This window comes from Ictalurus furcatus, chromosome 12 (assembly GCF_023375685.1).
Source record: "Ictalurus furcatus strain D&B chromosome 12, Billie_1.0, whole genome shotgun sequence".
NCBI classification, from domain to species: domain Eukaryota; kingdom Metazoa; phylum Chordata; class Actinopteri; order Siluriformes; family Ictaluridae; genus Ictalurus; species Ictalurus furcatus.
The window spans coordinates 2,560,105-2,572,284 of NC_071266.1; the positions used below are offsets into that span (position 1 = coordinate 2,560,105).

General features: G+C 41.4%; 1 protein-coding gene across 5 annotated transcripts in view; it reads right to left on the bottom strand.

Moving 5' to 3' along the window:
* Window positions 1-12,180, bottom strand: part of caskb (calcium/calmodulin-dependent serine protein kinase b) — a 142,778-nt gene that overhangs the window by 45,261 nt on the left and 85,337 nt on the right. For all 5 annotated transcript variants that reach the window (XM_053637502.1, XM_053637501.1, XM_053637504.1 and 2 more), the window contains one exon: window positions 4,826-5,014. In XM_053637502.1, the coding sequence (XP_053493477.1) occupies window positions 4,826-5,014 (189 nt within the window). The remainder of the gene's footprint in view (window positions 1-4,825; window positions 5,015-12,180) is intronic.

A 12,180-nucleotide genomic window follows, 5' to 3' on the forward strand; every position in this document is an offset into this window, starting at 1 on the left:
ATTGCGTCACGAACATGGCAGCTGGGTGAACGTGCTATGTGATATAGCTCATGATTGGACCATTAACAGCCAAAACTAAACCACAGAAAGTATGCGAGATAGTTTCATCTTTACTTAACCCTCACAGGTCTCGTCTACCCATTAAGTCTGTATTAACCTTACCTTCAGTAACCAAAAGCAAATTTATCATTGTGAGGACATTTGGTCCTTTTTTCTTCACCAAGGCCAAAAAATTAACACATGTACACACACACACACACAAAATTCAGCAAGTCACTTTACCAATAAAACGGAAATAACGGAGACTGAGAGTGCTTACAACCTGAGACTACTTCCATAAATGTTAAATAAACATGTCCTAACAACAAAAAAACAAACTTCACCACATCAATGATTATAAAATGTTCTGTGTTAAACAACAACCCATTTTTAAACCTGGTGTAATCTTATTTTTTTTCTTTTTTTTTTTAAAAAACACAACACAGGTGAATGTGATAGGTTAATATTAACACATTCATTCTAATACACTTTTGTTTAATAGTAAGAGCTCATACACAGGGACTTGTACAGCAGACATTCCACATAATCTAAAATTATATTATATAATTATAACAAATAAAATTTTAAAAACGTGTTGTCATTGATATGCTGACCATTTTTTAGGAGATGTTTATTTAAAATTTATGGAATGAGTCTCAGGTTGTAAGTGCTTTCTAATAATCACTTAAACTGCGAAATTTATCAACAAAGGAGTTTAGACTTTCTGGTTTCTCTGTAAAATGACAAGCTGCAGGTGAGAGAATGACTGTTTATGGTGGCTATAACATACACTCGTTGAACATGTTACAGGGAACACTAGTACACCTACTCATTCATGTAATTATCATATCAGCCAATCATGTGGCAGCAGTGCTTGTAATTGTGATTTGGGCATTCTGTCTTGAATGGCATAGCACTCTTGACCGACAAACTGCTGAGAGATCTTGTACTGAGCACTCTTCAGTAATGCCCCCATTCTCTCTGAGACTGCCAGAAACCCAAACGCTACTTCAAAACATCACGTTCACCAGTCTCTTCTCCCAGGAGTGATTATACCCAATGTGTGTTAAAATCGAGTGTCCCTGAGAAAGAGAAAAGACTATACCTAGATTCAGCTGGACCAGATGGGAGACCAAGACCAGAACGCTTTGCTGTACTTTTGTTTAAGAGTCTAATCCCACATAACATTTACCAGGACTGGGTAGGTTCTGTCAACTTTGTTACCTCCAAGAGGAAAAATGCCATACCTAGCAACCTGCGGCAAATATTATCAGATATGGTTGGAATGACCTTACACCCTGTGACTGGAAGGCAATAAGGGATCGCCTTAACAAACTTCTCCGTAGCAGAAGACTTTCTTTTCCCATTGTTTAAAGCCATTGTTATGTTACTATCAGACTGTAACAAAAAGTATTCTTTGCAATTTAAACATTTAATAAAACAATAACTGTTGAATATATTTTTGTAAGCAATATTTATTCTTTTCTCCGATGGCTTTGATGCTTTAAAGCGGCCCGGTCTGCTGTGGTTGGCAAAAAAAAAAAAAAATTTTGTCTTTAGATATCACACAGGTCTGAGTGTGGTGGGGAGACCTGTGTCCCTGAGAGGTGATAGTAGTAAATCCCCTTGGACAAAAACACAATGAATTTCTTCAATTCTATGGAAGCCCTAAGTGGCCATGCAATATTATTTTTTTTTCTTTGTTGTTGTCCCGTGATCTCGACTTAATTTTCTTGTGATCCTGACATAACCAAAAGCTGAAAATATTAAAAACTGATAAATCTACAAGTTGCAAAGTTTGAGTTGAATAGTTTACAAGAACGCAAGTATAAACACAACGAGGCTGGAGTAGATGAAATTTCCATGTTCGGCGTGATGGCGTTTAATGTCCCTGACAATCTCTGTAAATCTGGGCATCATTAAAATTAATAATAATAATAAAAGTTTCTTAAAATCGGTTTTTAGTATATGTTTTTATTATAGTGTCCCTTTAAACTTGATTTTGCAATTTTTTTAAATGTAAAAGTGTAAATACAAAAAACAATTATATGATTATAAAGGATTATAAAAAAAAACACAACTTTTAGCCCGTATATAACTGTGGTTCCAGGAGGAGTGACTGGTTTAACCTCAGTTAATGTTTCTGCAGTCCTCTTTGAGGGTTATACATTTGGCTCCCTTAAATAGCTTGAAACTCTTGATCCCCCTTTAAAAATAAATAATAATTAAAAAAAAAAGACCTTTCTCAAGCACGTGAATAAACAAGTAACTTCCAGGTCACAGCCAACCGGAAAAAAATGTTAAACTGAAACTTGACATTTGACCCATTTTTTAATGTCTTATTTTTAACTTGAGCATGAGATTGAAAGAATGAAAAACAACTTATTCGTTTTTGGGTTTGTAAATGAATAAAGAAATAACAAGCCATTTTTTTCATTTTCTGATATTTGATACTGAATTGAATATGAAAAGAACAAACGAAACAGATTTTTCTGTAGTACCATTGATCACTTGTCATCAACCTTATCTTAAAATCTTAATAAAATCACAAGTGGGGTATTACTGATGTATTTTATGTCATAGTATATAACGTGAACAGGGTCTTGTCTCGCCAGCACTGACTGACTGAGTGGCATACCACAGCGTACCATGGCATACTGCAAGATCACGTTCTCTTTCTTGCGCATTTTTAATGGGCAGATTTGTAAGATAATCAAAAACGCATGAGCAAAAACGCATCTCAGAATGTACAACACGTCAAACCTTGAGGTAGATGGGTTATAACAGCAGAAGACCATGTTGGGTTCCATTTCTTTCAGCCAAGAACAGAAAGCTGAGACTGCTGTGGGCACCACAACTGGACACTTTGGTGCCCTTGGCATACTTTGGGCCTGTTGATACCAATCAATCATCGTTTGAGTAGTGTTGCTGACCATGCACCTATCTTCATGGCTACAATTTACCCATCATCTAATGGCTTCCAACACAATAATGCTATAAATCCATGTTACAAAGCAAAAGTTGTCTAAATCTGGTTCCATGAACATGATAATGAGTGTTCTTCAGTGGTCTTCCCAGTCACTGGATCTGAATACATCAGAACACCTTTGTGATGTGGCTGAATGGGAGATTTGCAGAAAAATCTGCAGGAATTGCACGATGTTATAATGTCAACATGGACCAGAATCGCAAAGGAATTGTTGACAACATCGTGTGGACTCCATGCCATGAAGAATTGAGGCTGTTTTGAAAGCAAAAAAAGGGGCGGGGCGGGGTGCGATGGGGGGATGAAGGGGTTCGTTTGATTTACAAGTCGTGCAACATCAACCCCTACCCCCCACCACCCCGGCAAGCATTAATTTCATATAACAGCATGGTTTGTCAAGTGTTATTCCTTACGTAGTGTGTAACGGATTTACAAATCATGGCAGTAACTTGGACCCAAACTGGTCAGGTCTTGTTTGCATTTATATTTAACCCGAATATTCTTTAAGGCACGTTTAGTAAAATTTCTATCCTTATTTCAAGGTAAACAATGTCGTGATTTCTACAGTACAATATAGGTTCCGGAAATAGCATTTGCACAATTTGGTTTTCTATTCCATGAAGTGCGACTCCACCTACACGCGCGCGCACACATGCACACACACAGTACAGGGAAATCTGATCTGTCCAAAAGGGCTCTTGATTATCCTAATTGCACTCTGTTGAATTCCTCTCCTGGATAGAGAGTCTTTAATGTCCATTTACAACCCTGGAGTGATTTGGCCAGGATGTGGTCTCATCCTGTCTTGTATGGTATGATTCCCATTTCATAACCTATATAGTAAGTTGTTCAGTAAATGTTTCATAGGTATAAGAACTGATCTGCTCAAAGTGCAGACTTTCAGCTTTAATTTGTGGGTATTTCCATCCAAATCACCTGAATAGTGTGATTTCATGATCCTTCTGGCTTTTTGGGTTTTAAGCAAGAGGTGTCAGAAAAGTTACCACAGGGGTAACTGGCTTGTGGCGGCCAAGCGTTCATAGCGACGTTGCTTTTTGATCCTTTGATGTCCCTTCCCATCATTGTGAAGCAGAATTCACCAAGAGTTGGATTGTTCACCCACTAACAGGGAATGTGAGCTGGGATTAAACTGTCGTGAGACAGGTTAGTTTTACCCTACTGATGATGTGTTGTTGCAATAGAAATCCTGCTCATTACGAGAGGAACCGCAGGTTCAGACATTTGGTGAGTGTGCTTGTCTGAGGAGCCACTTGGTGCTTTGCCTTCAGCATGTGAAATGCATATTCAACTGGATTCAGGTATGATCACTGACCTGACCATTGCAGACATTCCACTTCTTTGCCTAAAAAGTCTTGAGTTGCTTTTGAACTATTCTCTTTTATACCTGGGTTTTTGTAAGTTAACTGCATTAAAATTAATTATTAAATCAGTTTCAAATAAAAGCAAATTTTAGTGAAAGGGAACCCAGCATGAAGTCAGTTTCTCAAAACAGTGGGAAGACAATTTAGCTGATTTTCTGCTGAAACTTTCATACTCCAATAATTCATGTTTAAACTTTGAAATATTATACATTTAATATTCACATCCAGGAAATGGAAATTCACATTTCCAGAATGTTGAATTAATACTTAATTCAATTAATTCTAGTAATTTATTTTATATTTTAATGGGATTTTATATATCTCTGATCATAACATCATATAAATGTAATGTGAAATACTGAATCCTTGTTTAGAATATCTATAAATGTAAAAAAAGTGTGTCTGTGTGTGTGAATACCATGGGTTCATCTGTGTTCTTCTGGAATTGCACCAGCCGAACCCGGGTGACATTCTCAAGGTCCATGTCTCCATTGACACTCTCGGGCGAATCTCCATTCAGGTAAGGTGAGGTTGGAGGGGGGGTGACCCTCAGTGCTTCGTCGCTGTACACTTCATGAGCCACAACATCATGTGTTTGCAGTAATGCCTGTCACAGAGAAACACATTATCATCATCTTCATCATCTCTCAAACAGTGAACTATTCCTAATTAGTTGTGGCATATAGGCAGAGGTGGGTGGCAACGTGCTACATTTACTTGAGTAACTTTTTGGAAAAAAAAAATACTTTTAAAAGAGTAGGTTTAACTGGCCATACTTGTACTGTTACTCAAGCTCATTTTTACTTTTAGTTCACTACATTCAGTGGCATTCCTCCATTACTGTTAAATGTTAATGAATATACTATATTTGACTATCTAATAAACATAATATAATATAGTATCTCAATATTTTGACTTAATAAATGATGTAAAAAAATCTGTCTTAAGTCATTATTTTAAGACCTCTAAGGGCCTCCATGGATTGGACTTATATATATCCAGCACATACCACAGATGCTTGATCGGACTGAGATGTGGGGAATTTGAGGACCAAGTCAACATCTTGAACTCGGTTATGTTCCTCAAACCATTCCTGAACACTTTTAGCAGTGTGGCAGGGGGCATTATCCTGCTGAAAGAGGCCTCTGCTACTGCTGGGAATACCAAGGGGTGTTCTTGGTCTGCAGTGATGTTTAGATAGGTGGAACGTGTCAACATAACATCCACATGAATGCCAGGACCCAAGGATTCCCAGTAGAACATTGTCCAGAGCATCACACTTCCTCTGCCAGTTTGCCTTCTTCCCATAGAGCATACTGGTGCCATCTCTTCCCCAGGTAAGCAACACACAGGTACCTGACCTTCCACATTTATATGTGGAATATAATTTATATATAAATTAAGAAATATTGTTAACTTGAGGTGACTGTGAAGTCCAAATAACAGACAGTACAAATAAAGACTTGTATGTATGAGTATGACATTGTATGAGTATGACTAAGACTTGTGTATGAGTGTGTGAGAGAGAGAGAGAGAGAGAGAGATTACTGGAAGGAACACATTTAAACACAATCCCTTCCACAATACTCCATAACTTCTGGTCATGTAACAACTGCATTCAAGAGAGCAAGGGTAATTCCCATCCTGAAGAAACCCACTCTGTATCCCTCTAGATCGGGAACTACCGACCGGTATCACTTCTCTCTTTTCTTTCGAAAATCCTCGACCACACTGTCTACAATCAACAGTCTCTCTCTACCTCTCACAGAACAACCTCCAAGATCCTAACCAGTCTGGCTTCAAAGCAGCACATTCCATAGAGACTGCTCTTTTGGCGGTCACTGAGAAGCTACATGCGGCTAGATCAGCCAAACTGTCATCAGTCCTCAACCTCCTCAACCTTTCAGCAGCGTTTGACACAGTCAACCACAAGAGTCTCTTGTCCACCCTCATGAGTCTTGGAATTCATGGTGCAACATATCAGTGGTTTGTTTCGTACCGGGAAGGTTGTCCATACCAGGTGACGTGGGGGGATCCACATCTGCTCCCCGCAGACTCTCCACTGGTGTCCCACAGGGCTCAGTACTTGGTTCTCTTCTGTTCTCCTTCTATACTTGATATACAGCTGCTCGAATTGATTTCAACCTTCCTAACTTCTCCCACACCACCCCATTGCTACAATCCCTCCACTGGCTTCCTGTAGCTGCCCGCATCAGATTTAAAACACCGATGATTACCTACAAAGCCAAAAATGTATCAGCACCCACTTACCTCAAAATCACTTATCACACCCTGCACGGCACCACACTCCCTCCAACACTCTAGCATAACTAGACTGGTGCCACCATCTCTCAGGCTACAAGGACGACATGCATCAAGACTCTTCTCTGTTCTGGCACTTAGGTGGTGGAATGAACTTCTCGTAGATGTCCGAATAGCTGAGTCACTTTTAGTCTTCAAATGATGTCTTGTATTGATATGTTTTGGATCATTGTCCTACTGGAAGGTCCAACCACTGCCCATTTTAAGCTTTCTGGCAGAGGCATGTTGATATTTGATAGAGTCCATGATGCCATGTACCCTAACAAAATGTCTAGGCTCTCTGGCACAGAAACAGAACCAAAACATTAAAGAGCCACCAACATGTTTAAGTGTGGGCATGAGGTACTTTTCCATACTGCTACCTCTCTGTGTGCGCCAAAACCACCTCTGGTGTTTATTGCCAAAAAGCTCTATTTTGGTTTCATCTGACCATAGAACCCGATCCCATATGAAGTTCTAGTAGTGTCTGTTAAACTGAAGATGCTTGAATTTCTTTTTGAATGAGAGTAGAGGCTTTTTTCTTGGAAAAACAACTTTCCAAACAATTTGTGGTGATGTAGGTGACTTGGTGACTTGGTGTGATGATGTAGGACTGTAGTTTTGGAGACTTTCTGACTCCAAGACGAAACTAACTTCTGCAATTGATTTGGGTGAGCTGTGATTTGGGCTGTGATTATTGCCCTGATTATTGCCTGTCTTATAGACACTTCCCATTTTGTGAGGCTCAACAACCTTATGCCACACATCACAGCTATATTACTAGGTCTTATCCATTGTTATGAATGACTAATGGAATTTGGCCCGTTACCTCATATTTATACCCCTGTAAAGCAGGAAGTCATGGTTGAACAATTTCCTGTTCCTAGTCCCCAGGTGTACCAAAAAAATTTCAAATATCAATGGGAATGTACTTCAAATATGTTTTTCTCATATGAATTCATGGGGTGCCAATAATTGTTGCACACACATTTAACAAAGATTTTTTTGGTGTTTGCAATTGTTTGATATCTATTAAAGCAGAGTATTTTTGTGAATTTTTTTTAACAAAAGATCAAGAGGTTGAACAATAAAGATAATTTTCACAGCCTATTTTGCTCATATTTACCAAGGGTGCCAATATTAGTGGAGGGCACTGTAGGTAAATTGATTGTAAACCAATAGAAATAAGAGTATTTCTAGTGTAACTGACAGTAGCCGTGGTGAAGAGAAAAAGAGGTTAAAGTAAGTCAAAAATGCCAAAAAAATAAACAAAAACAAACAAAGTATGGTCAGAGCAGTTGCGACAGCAGCCAACCTCACAAGCACCATCTTGGACCAAGCTGCGATGCAGTGTGCGTTCTGACACCTTTCTATTATAGCCAGCATTAACTTTTTCAGCAATTTGTGCTACAGTAGCTCTTCTGTGAGATCAGACCAGACGAGCTAGCCATTTCTCCCCATGCACACCCCAGGTTGGATACCAGGTTGGATATACACCCTAGGGTATGAAGGCAAGCTAGGAGGGAGCATGATGCTCTGGGCATAGTTCTGCTGGGAAACCTGGCGTTCATGTGCATGTTACTTTCATGTACATGTCACCACGTACCTATACATTGTTGCAGACCAAGTACTACCCTTCATCGCAACGATATTCCCTAATGGCAGTGGCCACTTTCAGCAGGATAATGCGCCCTATCACACTTCAAAAATTTTCAGGAATGATTTGAGAAACATGACAAATAGTTCAAGGTTCCGATCAAGCATCTGTGGGATGTGATGGAGAAACAAGTCCGATCCATGAATGCCCCACCAACATACAGGACTTAAAGGATCTGCTGCTAATGTCCTGGTACAAGATACCACAGCACATCTTCAGAGGTCTTGTGACGGTATATGTGTTAATGTATCTTAGCTAAAGATTTTGTCAGCTTAGTCCTTTATAATAACATGTAATCACAAAGGCACTACCAAACCGCTCTCTTCTCTCTGTCTCTTCTCTTTTCTTCTCTGTAACTCCTACTCTAGAACTTCTTTGCAGAATAAATTATCTGTTTAATGAGTTTCTCTTCTCTCTTGGCATAAACTCTGACTTCTGATCTCTATTTGAAAACTCTTTATACCTCATTTTTATTTATTTATTTATTTTTTTTTACATTTATTCATTTAGCAGATGCTTTCATCCATTTTTTTAGCACCAGATATTTAAGCTGTACCTTCCTTAGGGCAGAAAAGACCTATTTATAAATATTTATTTATTTATTTATTTATTATGGTTATTCCATATTAAATAAGGGCTATGGAATTAGTTAAACTAAAAGAAGGAAACTTCCAACAAGGAAGCAAAATGTTGGTGTTTTAGATCACCATATTCCATGCTATTCATAATACCATGTTTTTTATGTTATGGAAAAAAAGTTAATTTTGCAGGGTTTGCATGTGTTCAGTGTAACCACTGGAAAGATTAGTATATTGTGACATTTTTGCACATGTGCACAGATTTGAATCAATCTTGCATGTGTGCAAGGGCCAGGTCTGACTGCATCTTTCCTATCTAACCGCATCCCTGCCCAAATTTACAGCGTGCATGCATGGCACAAATCAGGCAGAGGATGCAGCTTAATGTACTGCGTTACTACTTGTCTTGCATGCCCAATTATGTGTACAGAGAAAAGGAGAAGTTTAGACTCATGACACCCTCAGAACTAAACAAAAAAACTTTATTTCTGAATCTCCAAAAAAAAAAAAAAAAAAAAATCAACTTTCACTGTTGTAGCATTGTTTTACTCAATCCTCCCTTGTCCATGTACAAATACATGAACAAATACGTATAACTGAGCTTTCAAAATCAAAATCTACCAGAGAAAAGGAGGTGCTGTTGAACAAAAAAAATAATTATTTAATGGTGGTCTTTGACCAGCTCTGAGATCTATAGATTTGTGCTGTGTGTTTTCTAAATTAGTAAGGTGATTATCATTTTGTCTTTTCTCATAATCTTCTACAGAATGATATCATCACAACTCAGAGAGCTTGCATTCTTAGGGCACTTGCTGTGTATCTCAATGAAGATAATAAGTTCATGAAGGAGATTTAAAAAAATACTTAAGTTAGATACTATGGTTAAGAAAGGAAAAAAGCCCTCGTATTAGTTAAAATACCAGTTTGAACTGGACAAAATTACACTTGTATGCAGTAATGGAATGGAAATTAATTATTCAGTGACTTAGTTTGTTGGTGAGATCCGCACAATTGACATACTGTAGCTTACTTACTAACACAGCTGTCATGGCAGTAGCACAAGCTATTGGTGGCCTTATTGTATTTTAAAACGCTTCTCTGGTGTAAGATGCTGACTAGGGCAACACATTTGTGAAATGCACAATACCTAGATAATATATATTATAATATACACAATATATATATATATATATATATATATATATATACACACAGTATATATATATATATATATATATATATATATACACACAGTATATTATATATATATATATATATATATATATATATATATATATATATATTAGTGGCACCAGGCTGGTAGCCGGCGCACAGGAAACAAAGATCGCTCCTCGCGCGACTGCCGCAGTGGCGCAGAAGAGACAGTTCCGCTTCAGCGCCACCAAATGTTTTGGACATCCAGAGAGCACATGGCGGCGGGGCAGGGCCGCCGACACACCCACGGCTCGTGAATGGTGCACCGTACGGAAGAATTCCACCATCCAGCAAGCGAGGGGAGAGTATAAAATGGAGATATTCCACTTGCAGAGAGAAAGAAGTATCTCCGAGTATGTGCGCAATTCTCTGGCATGTTTATGCAGCTTTGCCGACGCGTGCCTGTTTGCTAACCGCTGTTGTGTGTTTTTTCGGGTTTCAGGTTACTCCGACGTGAGTGACGGCTCCACCCGGCCCCCTTGGCTGTAACCGCCGACGGCTAAGACCCTTCACCGCCCGATCGCCCTTCAACCCACATACACACACCCACACGCGCAATCCCGCTCACCGATTCCCTTCAATAAGTCTCCCATAACCTTGAAAACAGCCTCCTGTGTGTCTGTGCTCTGCCCACCGCTGGCTAAAATCCCTACACTGGTGGAGAATGCGGGCATGAGCACAGACCCGCCCATCTTAAAAAAAACCCAAAAAAAACCCACTTCCCCCGCCCCCATTTTCCCTCTCCTCCTTGGGGATTGTTCATAAACATGGATCCCACGCTGCAGCACCTTCTGGAGGCCAGTATTCAGCAGCAAACAGTGGCACAACAACTCGCCCACAGCCTATAAGCCGTGACACAAGAGCTAGTGGCCCTGAGGACAGCGACTCCCGCAGCTGCTACGCACCTCCCTGATCCGGGCCGTGAGGTCCGACGCCTGCTTCCCCCTCTAAACCCCGAAGACGACATCGAGGCCTACCTCAAGACCTTTGAGGGCTTCGCCCACTGCAAAGAGTGGGACCACGATGAGTGGCCACGCATCCTCGGCCCGCTGCTTTCCGGGGAGGCACGCACGGCCTATTACTCCCTCTCTCCGGAGGAAGCAGCCGACTACGGAGAGGTAAAGAGAGAGATCCTGGCATGGTGTGGGCGAAACCTGCTCCAGGCAGTGGCAGAGTTCCACCAGTGGCGCTACGGGCCAGAAGCCAAGCCACGTGGACAGATGGACACCCTCCTGCACCTCACCAAGAGGTGGCTCCAGCCTGACATGCACTCTGCCACCGAGGTTGTAGAGAGGGTGGCCGTGGACCGGTTCCTGAGGACCTTGCCACCCACAGAACGCCAGGCCGTGGGGATGCGAGTCCCCGGGACATCCAGGGAACTATTGACCGCCCTGGAACACACCCTAACCACCCTGGCACTCAGCAAAGAGGGACAGCACCAGCAAGGCCACCCGGACTACGGGGCGCCCCAGGACGAGCCCAGCCCGACCGAGTCAGACCATGGGACACCGAAGAAGACCCAGAAAACCTGGACGGCAGGACGCGTCCTCCCCACGCTGGATCGGCCAAAACCGCCACAGAGAGCGAAGGAAGCACGAGTGCAACAGGCCTACCTGGCCCGAGGCGAGGTGGACGGCGGCACAGAAGGTAAGCTGCACACACCTTCTAACCCTCTCTCATCTGTGTTCCAGCAAGTAAACCGGCAGGGGAACTTTGGCTGAGAGCAGAAAGAGGACAGCCGCCTGAAGTATTGCTGGGCCCAGGTGCGCCAAAACGAAGGGATCGACCAGAACCCGAACCAGAGACTCCCCTCCTCGTACTTGCTGATCAAAGGAGGCTTACTGTACCACCGGACCAACCGCCGAGGGGAGACCGTGGACCTCTTGGTCATGCCCAAAGCCAGAACGCGGGCCCTGATGCACCTGGCCCATGCCCATCCGCTCGGGGGCCACCTGGGGGCGAGAAACACCCTGGAGAAGCTGAAGGACCGTTTTGTCTGGCCAGGCATGGATGCAGAGGTCC